Raw genomic sequence first — 25,491 nt, 5'->3', positions numbered from 1 at the left:
TTGATGATAATTTGGCCATTTATTTTATTTGTATGTTATATTTAGATTAAATGGTAATTTTAGTATTTATCTTATAATAAGGTAGCAAAACAATTTGTAAATCTAATAGGATTTTTTGTTATTTAATACACCCCTATATTCTTTCTTTCTTTCTTTCTTATCAACAAGCTTGATGTGTTTATTTTCTTTCTATTAAATATTGATTATATAAATTTATGATTTTAGTTTTAAACTTTATTAAATATGGAAAATAATTTTACTTAATTTGTGATATGATTTTACATACTCATCTTTTTATCCCTATATAATTTTTTAATTTTTTAATTTTTTTAATTACTCAAAAGTCCTATCTTAAATTAAATTCAACTCTATCCATCTCCCTATGTGTGTATATATATAAATATATAAATAACATTATATTGCTGGTATATTCACATTAAATAAGTTGTGAAGACCTTATTTAATTGTAAGAGAAAATATTTAGATCCAAAAAATTAAAATTTGAAGCTAAAATTAATATGATTTATTATTTAATTATTTTTAGTAATAATAATATTTTCTAAAGATTTTTTAATAGAAATTTTAAATTTAACACCAATATGATCTTAACATTGTACATTATTATCTTTGTGTTGTAGTAGTGTAATATAATGTACACACTTATCTAAATAATACTTATTTAGAATATTATTTAAAATTTATCTTTGGCTTTTAACTTTCTTATTTGGTTATAAATACTATTTTTAATAAGTACATATATATATATATATATATATATATTAAAAGAAAATATACTTATATGCAACTATGAAAGAAAAAAGAAATCTAAAAAGTATATTTAAAAATTAATAATTTATTAAAATAGAAATTATTAAGTATTAAAGAATAAAAAGTCATAAAACAAGATCATAATAAAAATAGGAATTAAAAAGAATAAATATGGTCTTAATTGTGCCTACAAATATGCTTATTAGTAAGTCAAAGTGGAAGCTTCCAAAAAACCCATAGATATTGGTTCAAATATCTAAGTTCCAAGATTATTTTTTTTCTCATTATCTAATGAAATTAATTGAAATAATGATAATTTTGTATCAAAACAATACTGGTATGACTTTGAATACATAGATTGAGCACTGGTTTAAAACTTCAGATATTGAACTTAGTCTTAAAATTACTTTTACTTTTTCTTCAAGGCTATTGGCTAAAAAAATCAGTTTCATTTTTTTTTTTTTTTTTTTTCATTTTTTGTTCCTTTTTTCTTTTGTTTTGCAAAAACATTTAACTATATTGCATTATCTTCTGTATGTGAAAAAAAATGGCATCAATTATTAGTTAATAGATCAATTGACCCAATATAAAAATCAAAAATTAGTTTCTAATATTTGTCATCTATAGATTAAGGCTTATAATCCTAACAACCAAATTTATGAGATTTTTTAATACTTGCACTAGGATTGTTATTTTTATTATTATTTTTAATAGTTTTATTTCCTTCTTAATTTCTTATATTCAAAAAAAACTTTTGTTTCTCATTTACAACTCTCCAAAATATTGTTGATTTTTAAAAACTATGTAAATATACTATTGTTTGTGCTTACACTAGGTTACACTGAAATTGAATTAACAGAATGACTCATTTTCATCTTAGAAACTTTTGTCTTTCTTGTATCAAATATAAGTGAGGGTACACAGCTCCAAAATGTGGCAAATGTTTAGTCAAGTAAACCAAAATATAACCTTGTAATTGTTTTGGGTGCAAGAAAATCAAATAAATATATCTCACATTCTCTTGCCAGTTGAGGAAAGAATACTACATTAGATAGTTAAGAAAGTGAAGGATTTTCAACAGAAGATTGGTTAACATAAAGTTTTCTATCAAAGAAGTGACTTAACACCAATATCAAGCGCATATTAGCTGTAAGTTTTTCTCCTTAAAATGTAATTATTTTAGTAATAGGTATGCTATTGTAGTCTTTGATATCCTTCGATCTATTCAACCTCTAGACTGTGGCCTTCAGAAAGGTGACAAAGAGGTGACTTAACACCAATTTACATCAAAGACAAACGATATGTTATGATATATGAAATGTTGTGTTGCAGAGAGGAGTTGGATATTGTAGTGTGTTGTACAGAATCCCAGAAATTTCAAAGTCCGGACACAATTTTTGGGCTTATTATTTCTATGGGGTGCATAGACATGGAGAAAGCGAACCATACCTTAGATGACTACAACAACTGTTTCTGGACACTTATGTTGTATCAAGCACCCTAATCTAGGTGAGAGCAAATTTCGTGTGAAATTACTATACATCGTAATCTGCAGTATTCTACTGATTACAAACTTTGTGGTGGATTTCGAGCATTCCTCTCCCTCACGAGCCAGGACGCAAACCTGATAGTACCATGAATTTATTAATCAATCTGCCGTTTACATAAGACAGCAAAATTCCATACTACCTCAATTAAGTGTACATTGCTAATGTATGAAGCGGAAGGACAAGTTCAGAAAAGTACTGGGAGAGGGCTGCGTCGTAAATTGTCCATCGTGGGTCTGGAACAAACTGGCCAAATCTGTTACGCATCTGCGCTTTGGATTGCAAGAGCTTCCTCGCAGTAGCTATGAGTGATTGCAAGTTGGATTGAGAAGAATTGTCCAATTGCATTTGGGACTCCTCAAGCTCTTCTGTCTGTTATATCAGTGCATTAGAAACCAGCAAAATGCTATCCTCTAATCAATCAGACCTACTATGGTTGTTCAAAATGGTACACAATCTGAAACTGCATGCGTTTTTTCTTTAGCAAATGGTTACAATCAAAGACGGCATTATATGAATCCACTGCTGCCAGCCTTAGGCAGGTTAAACTACAAATCAGAAACGAAGCATCTCCTGCAGTCACAATATAAGAGAAGCATTAAATTGAACTCACCTGAATACGCAGGTAATTGTCATGACTACATTGCTCGTAAAAGGTATTGGACATATTATAATCTACAATGTCTTGTGAGGCCAACAAGAGCATATCCAGTAGCGGCACGTTTCCATTGTTATATATCCAAGAAAGAGTACCCCACTTGGCAGCGTTCTTCGCAGCATAGCTCACCGTAGTTCTTCCAGTGCCGAGGGAGAGAACCAAGAGGTCTTCATATTTCTGCAAACGTTTCACAGTTTCTTCTGGAGTTCTCGTTACTTTTCCCCGTAAACACTCTTCATTGCATGCAACTTCTAAGCAGGAATTAGACCTCAAATTTTAGGAAGTAACTCGTAATTAGAAGGCAAAATGGATGACGTATGATAGAACTGAGACTTTTACTACCAAATTTTTTTCATTCAAATGCAGTACATCAAGTATTTAATACACGACAGATAGAATCAGTGAGGAATTCACACCATTTCTTCTTCGTTTTGTACAGCTTGAGTTTTGAGAAGCTCGCTCACAGCAATAAAGGCCTGTCACAAAATTACGTAGGCTATGTATTACGTAATCCCTTGAACTGAGATCAAACTGCACTTTGATGCAACTTGAAATTTATAACAAATACAAAATATGGGAAAGGTGTACTGGATGTGCATGAGGGGTTTTACTGGGTTATTTGCAGCAACTCCTCCATCCACCAGATTGAATTCTATCCTCTCTCCCTCGTCAGTAATGGAGGTATAATAATAGGGCGCGAAGTAGGTAGGCGCTGCCGTGGTTGCTCGGCAAACGTCACGAATAAAGCAATCTGGAATCTGCTTTGATATGGCCTTGTTGCACATAGAAACCACACAATTTTAGTTTGGAGACGACAGATGAAGTACATAGGTGAATATATTAATTCCAACCAATTGCCCATGCTAGTGCACATGGGTTAGGAAATTTGTAGGTGGTTTTAAAAAGGATGCAAGAACAATCGTGTTATTGTAGAGAAAACATCCTAAGCCAATCATTCCAGGAAATTGTAAATGTACATATACCAGTGGTGTGAAACAGAGATCTAAGCGAATAATTAATTACCTGTGTTGTGGAGAACAAGACTGAAGATTGGTAGTTGATGTCGTACGACGGAATAATGATAGGCTTGACGGTCTCTGTAAGCTTTAGATCCCCAACCACTTCCTTGAGGATCGTTTCCAGAGGAGCAGACTTGTACTTGGGACCAGTCAGCCTGGTAATCAGGCTCCTCAAACTAGAAAGCAATCCACTGCATAGGAAACAAAAAATAAAAATATGAAATCACAAGTGCGAAATTTGATCATTTGTGAACAAACACATTCAAAGCTCTTCGTCTAGTGGGGTCATCATTTCTGTTACTGTTCACTGTCCATTCATGCACTTGAGTTTTAATCAATTCCTTAGATCGTTTTCCAGTAGATAAGATATTATTGTCCAAAGCGCCTCTGACTAAAAATACACAAACGTACTACTACTAGCTAAATTTAGACACTCTTAATTGCGAAGATTAAGATTCTTGATTAGAAAATAAATAACATCATGCAATCTGTACGCTCCCATGAGAAATCCACCACTTAAGAATGTATTTCTTGCTCATTATCTGATGTAAGTTGATCTATCATTAATGCATACTGCCTCATCAGTATAGATTTCCAACTGTGGGTTGATGAAACCTTTTCTTCGGGAAGATTTTGGGAGAATTTTGCAGGTAGAAATTAATCGCGTCCTTAGCAGTGTGCTTCGGCCGCTTGGTCACAGGGTCAGGCACAACGAGTATGCAGGCTATGAGTCCGCCCGTGCTTGTCCCAGCAATCTCATCAAAATAATCCGCTATTCTGACATTCTGTCCCTCTAAATTCTGCACATACGAATAGATTGAACTCACAAGGTATCTCTGAAATGTACAGGAATAGGGTCAAGGGCATTCAATGAACAGGTCCCACTTATCCGCGAGGTAGGCCTACTTGAGTTTGCGTTTGCGTTTGAGAAGAAATACAAATCAATCAGAATCGACATGTATAAGTTATTATCCTTCATAGTGCGAAGGAGCTGCTCTAATTCGAATGTGCAAATGTTTCTACAATGTGGAGGTGTTTGTAGTCATGAGTAGAATGACGCCAGAAGGGAAGAGATATTTAGCCAGAAGTTTCAACAGCACGTTTGGATCTCCTCCATTAGATCGATAATGCATCGTTCTTGTGATAAAATGATCTATCCGATTGTTTGAACTGTCGAAGCAGTCTTTCAAGCACCAAGTCTACAATTCGTGTGGACAGAGATTTACAACCGTAAAATGGAACATGTGCGAAGCATCACCTGGAGATGAAATTCGAGACGCTCAAGGATCACGCACTCGATGAGACCACGCACGCCTCCGCCATCAAGACTCAGGATGCATTTCTTTCTTCCCAAAACTCCCTTTGGTTGGCAATCACCGCGGTCACTTTGCTGAGCACTCTTATCTATTCGCACACCACTATCATCCTGCGTTGATACGGATGCCTTATGCTCCATCTGCAACTTTGAGATAATTCTTCCCTCTTTCTAGCTCACCCGGTCTACGCACCAAACTCCACCGTCCAGACACTCATTCACAAGTCTGTGAAATGAATAATTATCCTGCCTCCGTCAGAACCAAGCAACACTTATATTAAAATGAAAGCGCTAGTTGATATTGCGTCTTATTCCCGCACTCATCTGAAGGAAATCAAGACGTAGCGTAGTGGCAACAGGCCACTGACTGCACCACACAAAAAAGTCACGCTAAGAAAAGAATCTTAATCATCACTTTATCCCGCTCATAATGAAAAGAAACTTCGTGACTATTCCCTAATGCAGCTCATTAAAATCGACTCATTATGTTCATTTCAATCAACCATAGTAAGTACAATCAAACTTGGCACAAAATCTACTAACACGATGTACAGATGCAATTCTAAATTTCAACATTGACAGAAGTTCTACACCGCGAAGTCTCTTACCTTGATCATGAGGACTGCCTTTTCTAGTGGCGCACAAAATTGGAGAATACCACCTTCATCTACATCCTCCGACACGACGCCATAGCTGAAATGAATATTCAGTCCACGGAGCACTGAGACCTGCACCTGTATTGATCTCTGCTTCTGCCGAATTCACAGATCTCTGGCACCCTCATCGATTTCAGATAGCACAGCCTTGTATCTAAGGCCAAGTGTACCAGCTACAGTGCCGTTTTTTTTTTTCTTCTAGTCTGGAACATCCCCACACCCCCCCCCCCCCCCCCCCCCCCCCCCCCCCCCCAAGCGAAGCAAACTTCATTGCTCACAAGAGAGATGCGAAGGCCCTCTCAATGTCAAGCATCCTTCGATAACATAAACATGCCGCTTCAGCCGCCGCTCATGCACCATCCAAATCTCCATCCATTCATCCAAATATGAATTCATCCATTCACCTAGCCCTCCACAGCGGGATTGCGACGTTAATTCAAATTTTGATTTGACTGGCGGGGCTTGAAGCTTCAAAAGCTGATCCCCGCCATGTTTAGCTGAAGTTAATCTATTTCATTACAGAAATGAGTTTTGAATTGTATCCAGTATATGATTTGTATTCTAAACTTATTCAATAAATGATTTTTATCAACAAGATGGTGATAAATCTTTGTAGTGTTTTCTTGTGAGGTTTATGAGAGGCAATGATACGGATAGTTATTGCAACACAAATCATATTTTTGTGCTGTACTGTAGATGATTGCAATTGGATGATAAAAGAATTGAGGCCTAAAAAGTTGCAAAGTATATACATATGCACACATACATATAATTGGAATTTGAATTTATTTGGGTAATTGAATTAAAGCTTATTGCTGTATAATTTTAAAAAATGAATATGAATGAATTTGTAGTAAGACTTTGATCCTAAGGTGGAAATCAAGTTTGGAATTACACCTATAAAATTTTGATAAGTGAGTTTTTTTTTTATCTCATTATTGCACTACCAGCTTTTCAGGTTTGGTACCATCTTGCAAGGTTTATATTACTTATTGAACGTTTATTATAATCTAATGAAATTAGAAATTAATTTTTTTTTCTAAAATATATCTTAAAATAGAAATAAATATTTTTATTTAATATTAAAGTTAAAATTTTAAAAAGTATTCCATGAACTTAGAAGCAAGAATTAGATAGTTGATTTTATTAAAGCATAATTAGAATTATATAATCTATTAATTTTTAATTATTTATATATGTACATTCAAATCTTTCTATACTTTGTAGTTATTAGTACATAATGTCAGAAAAAAAATCTATCCATTAATAAACAATAAAATCAATAACTAAATATTTAAGGTTAAGTATAAATTAATGAGTTATAAGAATAACATTAGTTTTGTAACTTTGTATAGATTTTTTAATATAAATCAAGTAATAACTTATAATTTAAATTATATGAAATAATTTGTAAAAACCAATCAAGTACATAAGTAAAGATTGAAAGTGCATATATATATATATATATATATGTTATTTTTATTTTTAAAAAATTAATTTAATATTCAATGTCAAAATCAAAAAAATTATTTTAAAAAATAATCAAAAAAATTAAAATAAAGTTCTAGTAATTTTTTGTAGTTGTATAAAATATAATATAAATTTTATCTTAAAATCTAAAATAATCAAATAATAGAGAAGAAGAAGACTATTTTTATTGAAAGATATTTTTTAAAAGATTTTTATATAAGGAAAATAATAGAAAAGATATTTAAATTATTCTTGATTAATTGAGATTTGAATAAATAAATTTACTTGATATTTTAATTTCTTCTTTTAAAACCAAGTAAGACTTATATAATAAAAAAGACAATTGTGATTACAATAGTCCTACAAAATGCTATAATTCTTAACTACGTATATTATTATTTATGTTAGATCTATGTATACATTGTCAATATATTTTAGATAAACTAATAAAACAAAAATTTGACAAATATTTCCTTATTAAAGTTATTAGTGATTTTTTTTATTCATTGAGTTTATAGAAATCTATTAAAATATAGATATTAGAAGATGTTTTTGATTTGAATATTTAAAAACTTTAAATTTGACATCTTTAGTTTATAAAAAAATCAATTATTAATAATATTTTCTTTTAAATAAGCTAAGAATCTATAACAAACTACATATTTATGAAATAAAAAAATAAACTAAAATGCATAAAAAACCAAAAGATATTAACTTAAAATTAAACTTATCAATTTAAAATATTAGATTAATTTTTACAATCATGATCTAGTGATAAAGTTTAATAAGTATGAAGTTTTAAAATTCAAAATAGATATTATAAAAATAGAATTATCAAGGATATGAATTGAAAGGAGATGCATAAACTTAAGAAATCTAAATGAAAAGAAAAGTGACAAAAATAAAAATAAAAAATATGTATATTAAAAGAAAACTAGAATGGCTATTATAAAAAGACAAAAAAACTAGAGACTCTTAAAATTAAACTGAAAACAAGAAAGGAATTGACAAGAGTGAAGAAGACTTTACTCTTACTTTTATATATACTATCTACCTAGGATCTATGTAGCAATATTCTACAAGACGTCCAAAAACGTATTAACTTTGTATAACATGTATCTTGACTTACAAGACAAGTGTCTTATATGGACACCATATAGTTAGTTTATTTCGCAAGCTACCAGCACATACGGCACATGTATAGCTTGTTGACCAAGTTTCTATCTACTTATCAACTACAAACATATGTAAAGTCAAAATAGCATCTAGTAAGCTTCTAGCAAACTTTTCTAAAAGATATTTTGAAATTAATCTATTTTTATCTAATTCTACCTATTCATATTATTTAGATAATAATTACAATAGATATATATCCATGATATTATCCCTCCCTTCTTTCTAAAGAGTGAGTTCACGAGGAGTAATGAATCATATATTAACAAAGTCTAAGATGCAACAAATTATATTTATCACATACTCTGATCTTTGTTTACTTCAAAGGTAGTTGATAGGTCCTCTTAGCCATCAATAATATGCCATTCCAAGTCAAAAAGACCACCCTGTGATTTAATCATTGTTGAAATCTTTGTAACTTCCTTCAAACAAAACATTTGTAACACCATTAGGAGTCTTGCTTACTTCCAATAAAATCACCAAACATCAAGAATCTTTCTTTAGGTCATGATACCAAATTCATTATATCTTGCTATCTCTTCTAAGAAGAATATGTCATTCTTGCACATATTCATTTCTATTATGTTATCTTGAAGTCTATGATAATCATAATGTCTTGTCTAATAAGTCAACAAATGGTGGCTCTTGAGTTGAATCCGTCGGCTATTGATTTTCTATCTCTTTAATGCCACAATTACACAAAAATCACAAAAACGATAGAAGATAGAATACAATCTTCCTTTGACCTTGTTTCCTTTATAATAAAGACTTACTATTCTTTAACTTAATTTTGATGGATGTCGTCGATACAAAGCCTCCATCACCTTTGCTGCATTTGTAAGATTCTTTAGTAGTTTCTATGTGTATTTATTAATGTCATATCCATGCAAATGGATAAGATATTCTAATTTATTTTGGCACAGCCTTGAGTCTCGAACTTCTTCCATTCCAAATTCTTCATTATTGTCCACCTCTATAAGAGGAGGTGGAACTTGTCTTCTTCTTGGTATGCTTATAGTCTTGTATGGTTTAAGAAGAAATACATGGAATACAAGATAGATCTTCATCAACTCTGGTAGATGTAATCAACAAGCAACTGGATTGATTTGTGTACAAATAAGAAAAAGTCTAAGCTTGCAATAGTTTAACTTATCACAAAGACAAGTACTTTTGATATTATGACAAAGTAAATATATCTTGTCACTTGTATTGAATTTTGGTTATTTTTTTTGATAGGCATTTACATTGATCTTTTGTTGTTCTTGAACTTCCTTTAATTGTGCCTTCATTGTTGCATGTAGCTTTGACAAACGATTTGTCAAATCTTTTGCTATAAGATTATCAATTTTTAAAAAGTTAAAAGTATCAAGTTGTGGATGATAACCATAAATAGTAAAAAAATTTATTTATTATATAGAAGAATACATTGTATTATTATAAATAAATTCTACTAATGGCAAGAGGGTTCTCCAATCGTCTTATTGATAATTGATGGCACATCTTAAATATTGCTCTAAAACTTAGTTTACACACTTTATTCATCTAACAGTAAAAAATATATAATACTAAAAACATCTAGAAAAGGCATCAGATAAACTTTATTGTTTTTCTAGCTAATAAGTGATATTGAATTCGAATCTTGACAAAGATACATTTCAACGAGCCTAGTGATGATTCAAAATATATGATAATATGAAATATTTGAGGTTCTTATGATCCGTGCATACAATGACTAGATTGGAAGCACTTTCTAGATAATGATGTTATTCTTGAAAAGAATCTACAATTACAAAAAGTTCTTTATCATAGATCTCATAGTTAATCTCAACTGCTGAGAATTTCTTGGAATGGAAAGCTATTAGGTAGAGCTTGTCATCTTTGCTTATTTGTAACAAAAAAATATCTATAACAAAATATAATGTATCTATTTTTATAAAAAATGCCTTCAAAAAGTCAATATGATATAAGATTGGTACAAAAATAAATGCCAATTTCAAGGCTTCAAAAGATGCTGCAACTTCTTTGCTCCAATTAAGTTTGTCTTTGCATGTAAGGCATATAAGATTAGTTGCAACTTAAGAAAAATTCTTAATGAAGATTCGATAGTAATTAAAAAAGCTCAAAAAGCTTGATACATTTGTTACTATTCTTGAAAACTTTCAAGCTATAATAGTTTGAATCTTCTTTGGATCTGTGATAAGTTCTTTGTTGGAAATGATATATCCTAAAAAGTCAACTTGAGTAATATGGAATATATACTTTTTTAACTTGACATATAATCCTACATCTCTAAGTTTTTGTAACATATGACAAACATGAACTTCATACTCTTTTGTGTTCTTAGAATATATTAAAATGTTGTATAAATAACAAATAATAAAATCATCTAAAAATTCACAAAAAACATCATTTATAAGTTGTTGAAACACAGCTAGTATATTTGTGAGTCCAAAAGACATGACATTATATTCAAAGTACCCATATCTTGTTCAAAATGGAGTCTTCAATTTATTTCCTTCTTTAATGGGGACTAAGTTGTATACTCTTCATAGATCTATTTTTGTATATATCTTAGCTTGATTTAGTTGATCAAGAAGTCCAAATATCAAAGATAAAAGATACCTATTCTTTATGATAATCTTGTTGAGTCCTTAATAATTTATACACATTTATAATGATCAATTTTTTTTTCTTCAAAAATATGATAGGAGCTCTAATAAGGGATATGGAATGGCATATGAAATTCTTGGTCTAGTTTTTGTCAATGTACTTCTTGAATTCAGTCAATTTATTTGGTGATAAAATATTGATTAGATCAAATAGTGGTTGACTTTCCTCTTTAAGGTTGATTGAACAATCATATGGGTGATACTCTAAGAAAATATTTGCATTCTTCTTCTCAAAAATATCTTGAAAATCTTGATATTGACTTAGAATGCTACTTGAAGTCTGTTTATTATTAAAAATGGATGTAGCATAAATAACAAAAGGCAATTCTTCTTTAGTGGCATGGAAGAAAGCTTTTGTGCCTATGAATAAAGATTTGGCTATATTAGACTCATGAATTTTCACAAAACTCTTAATAAAGCTTTGAAGAAAGTTAATTTTATGAAAAATCCAATCTATCAGAGGATTATACTTTTTTAGCCATGATAAACCTAAAATAACTAGATTAGATGAAAACCTAATTATATTAAAAATTATGCAAATATTATGACCATTTATTGCTACATCTATAAGAAAAGTTTGATGATTAATATCTCTAGAAGATAATGGACAGCCATCTATGACTTCTACATATACAGGTTTAGTTTTTCGTACTAACGATATTCTATGGCTTTTAATAAATTCTTCATCTAAAAAACAAGCTGAGGCTTTTGAACCTATTAAGAGAGAGGCTTTGTGATTATTGGATCTTAAATGCACATCTATTGTAAAACAAAGAGAAGATTTTGAGGAGAAGATAGGATCTTTATTTGTATAAGATTCTAGCTGCATGGTTTCTATTGTAGCTAGACAAATTTGTTTTCCAACATTTTTTCATCTTTGAAAATTATACTCTTCATTTTGTAGTTGCATTGTTTATTTGGACAATGTTGAGTAGTGTACTTAGCTTTTCTACAATATAAACATAGTCCTTCTTGACAATGATGAATCTTATTTTGTTTAGTAAGAGGTTTAAAATGTACTGCATCAATTTGCATATCTTCTACTTCCAATTATTTAGATTGAGAAGTCGTTGATGTTGTCATTGAATTGTAATAACATGGAGGTTATTTTGCACAATTTTCATATTGAAAATAAAAAATTCAATTGTCACACTTTACAACAAAATGACTCAATGTCTGAAGATCAAATAAATTAAGCATCAATTTCTTTACCTTATATTGTAATTTATAGAGAAATTAGTTGATAAGGGCAACATCATTATACTTAATATCAATTAATAGTTGTCAAAATTGTGAAGCATATGATGTCATTGATTGATTGCCTTATTGTAAGATACGGATCTTATTAGTTACAAGACAAATTGCATCATATTTTCCATACATAAATCAAAACTCTATCAAAAAAGCCTCCAAATTATCTAATATTGGATCTCGTCATTTAAAAAAAGATAAAAACCATGATAATGTCAAACCTGAAAGAAGTGTATCAATGAATCTAACTTGTGATTTTAAAGTTGGATAGCTTTGAAGTTGAAGTTCAATCACAAGTTGTATTAGATTGATAAATCCTTGAAATTTAGATCTTATGCCATCAAACTTCTCAAATAAGGCAACTTTGGATTCTTTAATATTGGAAGGATGTTCTAAAATATGAGAAGAGATATGATTCAATCTAGATATTGAAGCGGCTTCAATCATGTCTATATCTTCTCTTCCTATTATTTTTTTTACTCTTAATGGCGATAAATTGAGTTAATGCATCACAAGCATTAATTCTCTCAATTGCTCTTGTATTTGTGCCATTGCATTCTTCATTTGAAGAAGCTCTACCGTGATAATACATAGAAAAAAAAATATCTAATATTATTCAAGACAAGTAGAAGAGAGGACTTGAAAACAAAGAAAATACTAATAACAATATTAGTTTATAAAAGGGTAATCTACAACTTCTAATATGCTTATGTCTCATCAAGAGAAAAGAACAATCTACTCTTAATAAAAAAAAGTCAAAGTTCTAATGTTGTAAGTATACTCTTATCAATCTGTCAAAGACATGAATTGAAAGAAGATACGTAAACTTGGAAAATCTGTGGCAAAAAAAAAATGACAATATATATATATATATATATATATATATATATATATATATTTATTAAAAAAGAAACTGGAATAGCTATTACCAAAAGACAAAGAAACTAGAAACTCTTGAAACTAGACTAGAAACAAGAAAAGAATTGACAAGAGTGAAGAAGGCTTCACTCTTGCCTCTACATATACTATTTACCTAGGATCTATGTAGCAATGTTCTACAGGATGTCCAAAAACATATTGACTTTGCATGACATGTATCATGACTTGCAAAGCAAGTTTCTTATATGGGCACCACATAATTAGGTTATTCCACTAGCTATCAATACATGTGGCACATATGTAGTTTGTTGATCAAGTTTCTAACATATCAATCAACTACAAACATATGTAAAGTCAAAATAGCATCTAAAAAGCTTTTAAGAAGCTTTTTTTAGAATGTATTTTGAAATCAACCTACTTTTATCTAATTCTACCTATTCATATTACTTAGGTAATAATTATAGTAGATATATATCTTTGACAAGAGCTCAAATTCATATTGACTAAAACATGGAGCTAAATTTAATCTTTAAATTTCTAATAAAGACTTGTAATTTTCATGAATTTTGAAATAGCTTCATAATCTTTTAAAATGTATAATCAAGAAGAAGAAATTAAATTAAAAGATAATGCCAAGTTGGATCCAAATAAAACAAAGAAATAGGAGTGCATGATGACAATTTTTTTATTTTTTTTATTTTTTTTATTTTTTATAAGTTAGAATATTTTTTTAAGTTAGATTTTTTTTTTTTTTTTTTTTTTTTTTTTTACAAGCCAAGATTGTGAAGGATGTATATATATGTGATGTTTATGCTTGTTTATAGATAATATGACCTGTCTTCAAAGAACATCTTTTTTATGATATATTTAAGATGACATCAAAGTTAGCATATATTTAAAAGTGAATATTAATTTGTATAATGGGTGGAATAAAGATAAAATATCTTAGATTAATATATTATACTATATATTATAATAAGAAAATTCAGATGTTTTCTTTAAATTGAATATTGTACTGAAAATGTTAAAATTTAAGTAATTAATAAAATGAGCTAATGTACAAGAACTTGATGATGTAAAGGATAATTTGATCACCATTAGTTTCCATCTATTGTTCTTGAACATAATACTTTTTTCTTATGCAGAATCAAGAATACCCTGACCTATTAAACAACATCCTACAGGCCCTTCATTACATATGCTTAAGTGTATTTCACACTTTGAAATAGCTTCGTAATCTTGGTCAACACAAATATATATAAATTGCAAATTTATGGACGGAGTTGCAAGTCGTGGACGAGGAAACCAGACGAAAATAAGAATTTCGTTGTGCATGCTTCAATTTGGTGCTCGCTTTGCTCTGCGATGGTTTATCCACCTTTTGCACGCTCCCTTGTTAGGGTTTTAGCTTTCGACATGCGTTTCTGCCTTCTGTGGTCTGTAGCCATGGTTCGTCTTCGCAGCTGATCACCCTCGGTGCGTTGCCTCGTTTTCATGGCGATGGCTACACTCTCTCTCGTGCTCGTCCGCGTCGACTCCTTTCCCGCCAGTGTTTAAGTGCTCTTGCCGCATCGGCATGAAGGATTTATTGGTCGAGCTTGTTTTTTCTTCACTGCCGATGTCTCTCTTGCGAGGTGGTTTATGATTGTTCTTCTTAAGTTTTATCTGGAAATTTTCAATCAAAACAAACTTTACAAAGTGTTTAAATACGACTTTGTCGGACTTTGGGAAGGAGTGAAGTTGGAGTTGATGTATTTGCGGACCTGGGGTGAGGCGGTTGCGGGGCGGGGAAGGATCCAAGGAATGTGGCAGCTGCCAATGCTTGTGACTCTCTAACTTACGGGAGATTATCGAGGTTTGGCGTGGACACATCTGCAGCATCAGTGGAGCGAACAACATATGGTCTGTGCTCATTACAATCAACACACGACTTTGTTGAGCGATCATTTCTGAGAGGACAAGATGGTGAGATTGTCAGCTGATTTAATTCTGCGCTCGCCTCAGTACTTCAATGCGGTTCGAGAAAGAGAGGTCGACCTTCGTGGTAATTCCAATCTCTTTTATTGGCCTTCTTTTATTTATCCTATTGAAACGAGCGCTTAGTTTTCATTAATGATTTAGGCGTGTCGTATCACAATTACGGTATTGTTCGAGGCAGCAAAAAATGTCTGGTGTACCACGGTTTAAGCATAACGCTTCTGTTCAAGTAATGGGACTTTATCATCAGAGTAATGTCCATGTTAGATTTCTTACACGATGATAGCTAGTTAAGTGGAACCTCGGGTGTTAACAAAGGTTCTGCCTTGAATACGTTCATTGACGGTTTAAGGGAATCACATGTTTATGAATTTACACATTGTTCTTCTCTTGTCTTTCTCCTACCGTATGGAACTCATGGAGTTTAGAGTGCCTAGGACGTACGACTCAAATGGTCTAGCTGTTGGATTAAGTTTGCCTTATGAGTAGTACTCATGGGATTGCGGACGATGCATAGTCGTCGTATTATCAATTGCTTCTGTGGGATATCTGACAACTGTTCTGGTAATGTTATCTAAATTATGACTAATTTCTGATTCTTCACAAGATTTTCACCTCTTTTCAGGAAATAAAATTGGGGTCATTGAAAACCTTGGAGCTATAGAGGTATAACATCTGGATTCTTTTGTGTATTTTGGATCTAGTGATTCTGAAATTTCTAGTGTACTTCTAGAGGTTGTTTGTGTTCGGAAACAAAGGGTTTATTTGTTGGAGATTTGGTTGTCGGAATGTAAACTTGTTGTTTCGTTGTAATTCCAGGACCAATATGCGAGCATCGATTTATCTGACAATGAGATAGTAAAGCTTGAGGGCTTTCCACATTTGAAGCGCCTGACAACTCTGCTTCTGAACAATAATAGAATAGCACGCATCAACCCTAATATTGGAGGTATTTCTTCGAACACTATCGTTTTGATTATTCAAGGAGGTCTTCAAGAGGATACCAATTTGTGTGTATATCTGTTTGAGCTTACGCCCCAAAATTGTTCAGCTGCTATTTAATTTTTGTGTTTGATAAACCAAGTTGCTTCTTGCGTTGTTGGAATCTGGGTGCCGGTCGTACGGCTTATGATTGCAATTTGATTTGAAAGTATATTTCTAGTTACGTCAATAATAACGTATCAGTCTATGTTTATATCTTTGTTGAATTGTCTAGCATCTGGATCTGTAGAGAGGCTCCTTGTGCACGTACTCATGCATGCGCACGCACACTCATATTCAAAAGAATATACTGTGGTCTTTTTATGAGCGAATTCTTTTAGGTGCACTTTCAGTTTAATAAATGTCTTCAACTTCATTTTGCTTGAATCACAGTGTTTGTAATACTTTTTGGGATGTCGAATCAGTTTAATGAAGTATGTTCTTTCACTTATTGAATTTAAGAGTTCTAATTGGAGGATGCTGAGTTTTTTGGCTCCCCGCATCATGTAGTAGTAATTTTTGTGCGTGGACATGGTTGACAATTTGTGAAGGTGTGGTTTTGCAGCGGCATTGCCCAATCTGGAAACGTTAGTTCTCACAAACAATCGACTTTCGAACTTGGTGGACCTTGACCATCTTGCGACACTTAAAAATCTACAGAATTTGTGCCTGCTGGATAATGTAGTCACAAAGAGGCCGAATTACCGATTACATCTAATTTACAAGCTACCCAAGCTTCGACTCATTGATTTTAAAAAGGTTAAGTTGAAGGTACATACGGAGCATCAGTTTTTGATCTTTATTTTTTTGAAGTTTCTCAGTTTTCATTAGTACATGGACATGTTAGCCTTGTATTTCTGAAGTCACTTGTTTGTAGGGGATTGAAAGATAGGTTAGTTGATTGAAGTCACTTACTGTGCGCAATGCAGGTATTTCTTGCGTTGGAATAGGGTTTTCCAGCTTGATGGTAGTGGAATTTTTGGCATCAGCGTATTGAGGATATTAGTCCGTTCTTTAATGACTTTTAAAAAAAATGCCGATGTTGTCATCGTTTTATTTTCTATACAGGTCACCTGGTTCTATACGTGAGCAGTTTGTAACGCGTTTTCTTATCATTTTAACTAGCCGTCTTTTCTGTTGGTGCAGGAAAGAGAGGAGGCCAAGAAGTTGTTTGCAACTGAAAATGGTCCACCCAGCAAAGCACTTCCTCCACCTCCTGCAAAAACCTTTATACCTGGGGAAATTCCCAGCGATGATATTCCTGAGTCGATTCCTGCTGAGGTTGAGGAGCCTTCTCAGAAAGGGCCCACTCCAGAGCAGATAGTAGCTATCAAGGCACTGTGTCCTACACTCAACTTTTGGTCTCTTTCTATTGATGATTATTAAGGATGACCGTTTTTTATTGCAGGGTGCAGATGGTCTACTTTTGCAGTCGGGAAGAGTTGGAACTTTATTTCGTGACATCTATTCTGGCTCTAATTTGATACAAGTTCACTCACACCAGTGCTCATAACGTCTGATGATGAATGAATCAGCTTCATAGAAATATTTTGCCTTGCGTATTCTGCCTCAATTTTTGTTATTTCTCGCAAGAATCCTTACCTGGTAGTCTTTCCTTGTGATTCAGACTGCCATTGCAAATTCTCAGACACTCGAAGAAGTTGCCAGGCTGGAAAAGGTATGAGTGCTTTATCTACCTGCCTAATGAAACTTAGTTTCTCTCTTTTGCATTATCTTGTGTTCATCGTATCTCAAAAAGAAGCGTCCTTGTATTTTATATTGTATTTCGTGCATTGAAAGAAGTTGATTTCGTGCAGGCCCTCAAGCTAGGGCAACTACCCTCTGACATTGAACTCCCTGGAGTCAATGCTTCAGAAAACCGTATTATGGACTCCAGCGTTAGTCATTCGTCAAGTTCAAAGCAATCTGAAGGGACTAGTGCAATGGAAGAGGTAGCATTTTATATTTATTTCAAAAGAATCGCTCATGATTTCAGTTCTCGATTCTAGCAGTGCAACAGATTCAAGTTCATGAAGGAATAGAAACGATTTAGGGTTGATAATGTTTTTAGGGTCAACTTTTTCATGAAATTTTCTCTTCGGCTACAACAATGCTCTGACGGTTGCGTCTTTTTTCTAAGCAGGATTAAGTACGAAGGAGGTTCTTATAGCTGTCTATGTATCTGCATTGGACCTTCATGTTCAGCAATTTTGTGGCTAGCCGGGTCCAGTTCACCTTTTATTAAGAAGTAAAGTCAGTAATCCGGCTTGCTGTAGGGTGAACGGGGATTCTGTAATTGTGAGGCAAGATCCGATCGGTGCTGATCACTTTTCGTTCACTGAAGGTGCTCTTGTTTGGTGTCTCTGGAACTAGCAGCTGTTGAGAGGCTTGGAAATGTTGCAAGGCTCCAAGATAACTTGGATATACATGTTATCTGACTTTTTCCTGCTAGTAGTGATTTTGGGACGTTCTAAAATGACGTCCCCAAAATCAACAGCACAGGTCATCAACCGAGTTTGATATAAAGATCTCAATGTACGTTTAGATCATCTTCAGGCATGTGATGTACTTCAAAGCAGAATGATACTATTTAGAATGTAAGAGCTCAACTCAGCTTACTGCCTGTATATTCAATTTTAGTGAAGTGTATCTTCATTAGCTGATGAATGCGAAATTATTGATCATCCATATGAAGAGCTTGAGTGAGTCCGAAATTTTATTTAAGCTGCCCACATGCTTCAGAAGCTCCAAGTTTTGAAGTTTCCCACTTGTTTAGAGAGTCCACTCGCTCAAAAAGCTCACTTGATTAAAGAGCTTCGAAGTCAAGTATTCAAGGACAACTGACAAAGAAAAGATAGTTTTTAAAATATACTATGAAGAGTTGGAAAATAGTTTGTGTGCAGATGGCATCAATAAGATTCAAATTGGAGCCATGTGAGTATTTAAAACATCAGCTCTACTATTTTAAAACGATGTTTGTATTTAACATCTAACCTGCGGTGTTTTTTAATCAAAAAAAGGAACTTAGCACCATTAACTATTACTTGGATAGTGGGCAAGGGTGTCAAATCTTGTACTTAAATTGGACCTATTGTAGATGTAAATTTGATGAGTGGTATCCATTTGTGTTTCTACTTGGATATTTATCTGCAATAGTCATTTCTATCTAGCATGATGGGATTAACATACAGATGACAAGGTTTATTCCATTGGAATGAGATCAATATTGGTGGTGACTGAAGTTTGCCCTCTAGTTTAAGGAAAGCCCAGCTTTACAATCAATTGTTTAGATTGAAACTGATTCAACAATTACTTTTTTCATTAAGTTAATTAAGGAAATGGTGATAGAAGTGTAGTTGGCAATAAATTGCAAATAAGGACCACATACATTGAAAAAACTTCTAATATCAATACTGAAAACTAGATGCTTTAGATTTATAATTGTAGACTTTATGAAGATTAAGGTGGATTCTAGACCTAATGACAATGTGACCTTGTAGTTTTCTAAATAGATATTCAAATTGACATTTTTTGATATTAAAAGAAATGTCAAAATCATGACATTGAAAAAAATGTTGTTCTAATTAGACTAACTCATTCATTATAGAAAATTGGATATATAAATCCAATGTCTAATGATTTATTGTTTTCTTCTTTTACAAATACATAGTATTTAGGATTAAGTTTGTCTTAGAATTGTTGAATAGATAGAATATTTTCTTTGAGATTAATGTGGTGCTTGTGGACTTCATTTCAAATCTCCTATTAATTCTTATAGTACCAAGAAAAATTATATCGATATATAGAAAAAATAATTTATTGTTATTTATTTTTCAAACATTAGGTTTTAGATTATATTAAATTCTATCTTTTGGAAATTTTTACTAATATTAAATTTTTGGTAGAATCCTAGAAGACATTCTTTTGTAGTATTAATGTATTAAAAGAAGGCTCAAGCTACAAGTACATCCTTATTATGTAAACAAAGATTATTACATACATTACATCAAGTGCTACAAACCAATCATAAAGTATGTAATTTAAACCAAATACAAATGTACATCTAACACATTCTCAAGGAAAGATTAGAAATCTATACCAAATTGAGTCAAACTATCTCTCACACCACAAAGGAAGAATCTAAGAATGCAAATGTGAAAATAAGAAAAATCCTAAGGCTTTATTAAAATGGCTAAAACACCATAGCCAAGCAAACCCTTACAACAAATTCTTTCGCTTTCAAAATCACTCAAAAGACTTGTCTTGATAAGAATATCAAGTCAAGCATTTTTTTCTACTTAAGTATTTAAACCCTAATTGACATGAATAAGTCAACTAACGAATAAACTATCAATGGATGAAAAATCACTAATCAAACTAAACTACATACATTTGACAAGATTTGGCACTGAATGCCATATCATATGACAATTGTTGTGTAAACAAATATCGTTACAAATAACAGATTGAGTACTACAAACCAGTCATAAAGTATATAATTTAAACTAAATACAAATGCACATCCAACACACTCTCAAGAGTGTACCTCCTAATTGATTAGGAATTCCTCCAATCAACTAGGAATACAAAACACATTGTTGAAGATGAATACCACCATGATGTGAATGCCAAATTGTACTCTTTGACACTAGTGTTGTAGCATTTAGACCACCAAAGTATATGGCACATATAATAGAAGAAATCTTCAATCTTTATCAAGCAATGAAGCATGGTTAGAAGACTTCTTACAACAAAGACAAATCCAATCTCTTAATGGGAGAGTTGAAAGAGGTGGTATCAAATATGTCATATGCCACCTACGTTGGCATTGATTATATAAAAGTATGGTAGCAACTCTTTCTTCTCACTACATACAAAAGAAAGAAGATCAATTGGCACAATTGCCAATTCTAGATGTATAGAGTCATTAATAGGAAGATGACAAGAAGCACAAAAAATTGTCCATCCTTGCCTTGTAACAGAAAAATATCACTAAATAATATATTTTTTATATATAGAATTTTGTGCCATGCCTTAATATTAAGTATTATAGATACTTTAAGTTACAAATATACATAATCTATTTTAGATAATCTTTGCAATTGGACCTAATAAGCTCTTCTACAAATGTGAGCATATTGCAAAGTATTGTGATGTTAAGCAATAGATAAGTTTTCCATAGTCATGGATATAGCTTATTTAAAGAACTTTGCTTGGACATATAGACATTTAGTCTAAACATGAAGATCATCTAGGTCTAAAATTGGAGGTAGTTTTTTATATATTGAATTAGATAGAATTGAATCTTGTCTATATAACAACTAATAAGGATTATAAGATGCCAAAGATACTTGTCTATTGAAACAATAATCTATTGCAATCTATGGCAATATCAAGTTCCAATCTTGATGGTTGCCATGAAGTAATCCATACTTTTATAAACCATATTTGATAATTTGAATAATTTGCTCAGTTAGGTCATCTATCTTAGAATAATTTCTAGATATAGTACAATGATCTATCAAAGTTTTAATACATAAAGCTTCAAAAATCTCAATAAAATCGCTTCCTTGATTTTTTAAGACTTCAACAAGTGTTCCAAAATGTACCAATACTTGATCAAGAAAAGCCATAGCTACCAATTTTAAAGAATTTTGTAGTAAAGACATAAGTTCAATCCACTTGCTAAAATGTTCTACTATCACCAATACGTATTTAGCTCTATGTGAAGTAATGGTAAGTGATCTAATAAAATCCAAAGACTAATAATAATACAAATCTATAATAAATAATGACTTTAATTGAGGTCATAAAGTATTAAAGCTTGATTTAACTCAATCACACACTTCATACCAAGAAATATATGTGGCTATTTATTGATATATACTACTCCACCAATATTGATTATATAACATAAAATGTGCTATGTGTACTCCAAAATATTCAACTTCTTCATGTACTTGGTGTATTAAGAAGGTTCTTTGATTTAGCCTTAGAACTATGTGCCTAGTTCCATCAAGCAATACATGAAATAACAAATTGTTCTTTCAACCAAAATCTTGTTATTTAATGACTTATCCAATTTCTTTCTATATTAGAGATAGTTGAAGGAAATACTCCTTGTTGAAGCTTATATAAGACTAAAAGATCTTTCCATACATTGCTAATTATTTGATTCTTATCTAATTCTTCATCTGAATTCTGATCAAGAACCCTGGTTGCAAAACTTGACATTAAAGTCAAATATGTGATTGTATGCTATCTAAGAACTACCTCTCAATCACAATTTCCATGCCATTGAGCTTTGAATAAGTCTTCTTATAAAGGATATGGATTATAAGAAAGTCCATCAACATCCAAATTAATAATGCCTATCCAATATACAACCTCAAAGTCATATTCTTGAAGCAACAAAGTCCATCTTGCAAGCTTACCATTAAGCTTGATTGTCTCTATAAGCTACTTCAAAGATTGATAATCAGTATGAAACATTGACCATATAAATAAGGTCAAAAGTGAGTAATGGTCCAAACTACTACCAAAGCTTCTCTTTTATAAGATGAGTAATTTGACTTCATATTATTATTTCTTCTAGAACCAAATACAATAATATATTTCCATTTTACATCATCTTTTGTATCAAGACTTCTAATCCTATTACATTCTAATCTATGTGTAGTTGAAAAGGTCTATTAGCATTTAGATGTCAAAGCATTAGAGTGGAATCCAACTTTTGCTTTAATGTATTGAATGCATGTTATTGTTCATAATTTCAAGTCCTTGGTTGATCTTTATCCATAAAAATAATTAAAGACTTGGCAATGACATTATATTTTTTAACAAATCTTTGGTAGTAGTTTTCCAACTCTAAAAAAGCCCAAATTCATGAAACATTACTTGGTGTTGAGATTTTTTGCAAGGCATTTATCTTTTCTTTTTGTATGCTAAGACTTCATGAAATAATCATATGACTTAAATATGGTAATTATTCATAAAAGAATTTATATTTTTTATGATATAAGAATAATTTCCATTGCTATAATTATTCAAATATTGCTTGTAAATGTCTCATATGATCTTATAGAATACTACTAAAAATGATAATATCATCAATGTAGTATTTAATAAAGGATAAGCCAAATAGAATTTGACCTATTATTCATTGAAATTTAATTGGTGTATTTTTAAGACCAATTAGAAGGAACTTTTATTAATAGAATTGATCTTTATCATCTTAAATAACTCTCTAAAATTCTATCTTTATCCAATCTTCAAAAAATAATGGTAATTGATAATAACCAAATCTTAAATTCAAAATACTGAATACTTAGGAGAATGCTATTATATCAAATAATTCTTTTGAAATTGGTATTGGATATTAATTAGACTTGGTCTTAAAATTAATTGGATGATAGTCTCCACATATCCGTTCTTCTATCCAATTATCAAAAACATCTTTTTTTAAAGGCATGACTATAGCACAAGCATAATTACTATTAAAAAGCTCAATCAAGCTTGCAGCCAATAATTCTTAGTAACGAGCTTAGATACCAACTTCTTCTAAAGCACTAAGTCTATAAGGTTTTCAAAAGATTGGAAAATCATCTTCTAATTGGATGTGAATAAGTTTGTCTTTATAACCTTCAAGATCTTCAAGATTAAAGGCAAAATAATTATAATATAAGCAGATAAAAGCTTGTATCTTTCATGCTTTGGCATCAATAAGTTGTGGTCCTAATTCTAATGACCAATCATTAAACTTTGTGGTCTTTTATTTCACCAATGGAGTACCACTACATACTGACTTGGTCTTTAATTGCTAATCTATTGAAGAAACAATTTCTATACGATCAATATCCTCTCATCTAATCAAATAAGAAGCTTCATTACCACAATGTTTGTATGAATTAGAAATGTTGGTAGAACATGGAATGTCATTTAAAAACAAAATTTGTAAAATAATCTCTTAAGCATTTATTTTTTCTAAGTTTGTAATTAAAATTGTAAAGACATATTGAGCTTATGCCCATTAATTACATTCTTTTGTAAGTAAAAAAATAACTTGGATTCTTTAATCTTAATAAATTTAGCATTGAATATCTTTTAATTATTATTTTCTAATCTTGGAATATTAATATAGTCATAAAAATACTTTTGAACAAAAAAATATATGTCAAAAATCCATATTAAAGTATTGAGATCTATAACATGGCTTAGGAAAAAATGACATTGTCTTTCCATAAGAACATAAGCAGCTGTGGTGTCAATTAAAAAGCCTATAGCATGCTTCTTTTCATTGGTATTAGGTTCTTTATAGGTTTGTGAATTGATATTTCATACCATACTAGGTCTTTGTGCTTGAAATACAAATGATGCTAGAAATGTTACAAATGTAGGAAATGCTCTACAAGGTACCTCTATCTTATTAACCAAGATAAAAAGAGATTCATCAGCCTTAATGATAATCAAAGAAATCTGATTATCATTCAAGATATCATCAATATGGTGTCTAAGAGATCATTTAACTCTAAAAAGTACTTTTGTAAGCATATGAAATAATGTCATGTTGATCTAAATTAAACAAGGTCAATGGACATAGGTGCCAAATCAACAACATCCATAAAATTTGAAAGACTAAGGAGTTGGTTAATATATTTATAAGACTCCAATACTTATTTTTAAATGTCACTCAATAGTAGGAAATTTTTAAAAATATACTTAGGTGGTATTATTTGATGTCTAAACCACCACTATATAAACTGTATCAAATTTATAGATAAATGAGATCAAGAATCATCTTACTAATGATCTATTCTAATACATGAATGATCTTGATAAGGCCATCCAACAATCAATAAGTCTATGTGGCCTAATCTCCTCAAATTCTCATCATTAATGAAATTAATATCTTGAAGAGTTGGCTAAAATAACAAAGAATAGTAGGAGGTTATAGTTATTAGAGATATATAACCAATAATCTTTGAAGATGATGTTGGATTGTTCAATTAGGTGTAGTTCTAATATCCATATGAATGTATTATTGAACAATAAGCCCAACCTCTAATACTGCTACCAAACCTATATCAATGGTTGTAAAGGAGTTCCACAAGGATAATATCCTCATTTGA

The 25,491-nt window shown here is 31.4% G+C and overlaps 2 protein-coding genes across 3 annotated transcripts; one reads left to right on the top strand and one right to left on the bottom strand.

Moving 5' to 3' along the window:
* Positions 1–2,124: 2,124 nt before the first annotated feature.
* Positions 2,125–6,172, bottom strand: LOC112285556 (patatin-like protein 5). The gene is made up of 9 exons (XM_024526469.3): positions 5,916–6,172; positions 5,251–5,553; positions 4,608–4,792; positions 3,997–4,183; positions 3,585–3,746; positions 3,390–3,449; positions 2,929–3,150; positions 2,515–2,687; positions 2,125–2,392 (listed from the first exon to the last, which is right to left on the bottom strand). The coding sequence occupies exons 2-9, from the start codon at positions 5,446–5,448 to the stop codon at positions 2,335–2,337; spliced, it is 1,245 nt and encodes a 414-aa protein (XP_024382237.1). The 5' UTR covers positions 5,449–5,553; positions 5,916–6,172; the 3' UTR covers positions 2,125–2,334.
* An 8,585-nt stretch (positions 6,173–14,757) lies between these two features.
* Positions 14,758–19,051, top strand: LOC112286111 (U2 small nuclear ribonucleoprotein A'). Of its 2 annotated transcripts, none has more exons than XM_024527704.3 (8): positions 14,758–15,449; positions 16,008–16,048; positions 16,202–16,331; positions 16,929–17,134; positions 17,510–17,698; positions 17,991–18,041; positions 18,181–18,315; positions 18,507–19,051. In XM_024527704.3, exons 1-8 carry the CDS (start codon positions 15,368–15,370, stop codon positions 18,510–18,512), a joined length of 840 nt encoding a protein of 279 aa, XP_024383472.1. In that variant the 5' UTR covers positions 14,758–15,367; the 3' UTR covers positions 18,513–19,051. The 2 variants fall into 2 exon arrangements, with proteins under 2 accessions (XP_024383472.1, XP_024383471.1); XM_024527703.3 differs by having other exon boundaries at positions 14,791–15,449; positions 15,990–16,048.
* The last annotated feature ends 6,440 nt before the right edge of the window (positions 19,052–25,491 follow it).

The sequence above is a fragment of the Physcomitrium patens genome, chromosome 8 (assembly GCF_059467195.1).
Source record: "Physcomitrium patens ecotype Gransden chromosome 8, ASM5946719v1, whole genome shotgun sequence".
Lineage (NCBI taxonomy): Eukaryota > Viridiplantae > Streptophyta > Bryopsida > Funariales > Funariaceae > Physcomitrium > Physcomitrium patens.
The sequence above is the reverse complement of the archived record's forward strand: the minus strand, read 5'-3'. Positions and strand labels throughout refer to the sequence as shown.